At 52.9% G+C, this 1,002-nt stretch overlaps 1 protein-coding gene across 1 annotated transcript; it reads right to left on the bottom strand.

Moving 5' to 3' along the window:
• Positions 1–513: 513 nt before the first annotated feature.
• Positions 514–839, bottom strand: CABS01_17281 (uncharacterized protein; the record flags this gene model as incomplete). Its single annotated transcript, XM_060550606.1, has 2 exons — positions 514–755; positions 812–839. The coding sequence occupies 2 exons, from the start codon at positions 837–839 to the stop codon at positions 514–516; spliced, it is 270 nt and encodes an 89-aa protein (XP_060393144.1).
• Positions 840–1,002: the final 163 nt, after the last annotated feature.

Here is a 1,002-nt window from a genome sequence, read left to right as displayed (position 1 = left end):
AAGTCGATAGACTAGATACTTCTCCATGATATGGGCAAGTTGTTTCCGAGCCCGTCCTGTGCGAGACAGGACGTTCAAGAAAGCAAGACCAACAATCATGCCAGCAAGACAAATTGCGTAGGAAGCGATAACCCAGTCCATGAGCGCTTATGACTGGGAGAGTGGGGATCCGGGAGGAAGACCAATAGTAGTGATATATAGATAAGTACAGACGAATGCTGAATACAGGAAAGGACCGAAGAATCGAAGGACTGAAGTATAGTCCAGGGAACAGTTGCAACGCTATAGAGCATGAGCGACAGGCATAATTGGCCGCCCATCTTCAGCGGAGCAGGAAACGGCCGGAAGAAGATCAATTAGGCACCGGTGTTGCCCTGTCTCCACATACGTACTCCCGCGGGAAAACCGCAACCCGTGTCAAACTGACAAGACCGAGGAGACACTCGGTATCGCGATGTCTTAGAAGCGGGTGCTGTAGGTCTCGGTCAGTCGTCTGGATCTCTGGCGCGAACCTCAAATGTAGCTGGTGATACGAACACTTTGCAACTCAACGACGGACGACGCAGAATCGATCGCGACTAGGAAGGCAAACCCGTCCGAGTCGGGGGCCCAGCGGCCGAGGTCGTCGATGCCTGGCGTTTCCTTGCAGTACTTTTGCATGAGGAGTTGAACGACATGGCTGAGAGCCGTGAGATGACGGTGGCTATGGCCTCTGAGCGGCTGGCAGAGGTGCTGTTCGGCTATGTACACGGTTTCTAACGTCAGATGTCGAAATCCTAAGCCTATACTGATCAGGAGGTAGGCCAATTACCGATCTTCACCACACCCGCGTCAGTCATCAATACGTTTCCTCCACCGATCGAAGTATGCTCCAAGCCTTCTCCCTCTAGATAGCTGAGGCCGTCTACGACCTAGATCGGCGTAGGTGTCAATTAGATCTTTGATGCGCAATCGCATCCATCCAGCCCCATCTCTCTGCTTACCTGCCCGACTATGGCACCC

Source organism: Colletotrichum abscissum, assembly GCF_030869225.1.
Source record: "Colletotrichum abscissum strain IMI 504890 chromosome Unknown Scaffold_559.1, whole genome shotgun sequence".
NCBI lineage: Eukaryota > Fungi > Ascomycota > Sordariomycetes > Glomerellales > Glomerellaceae > Colletotrichum > Colletotrichum abscissum.
The sequence above is the reverse complement of the archived record's forward strand: the minus strand, read 5'-3'. Positions and strand labels throughout refer to the sequence as shown.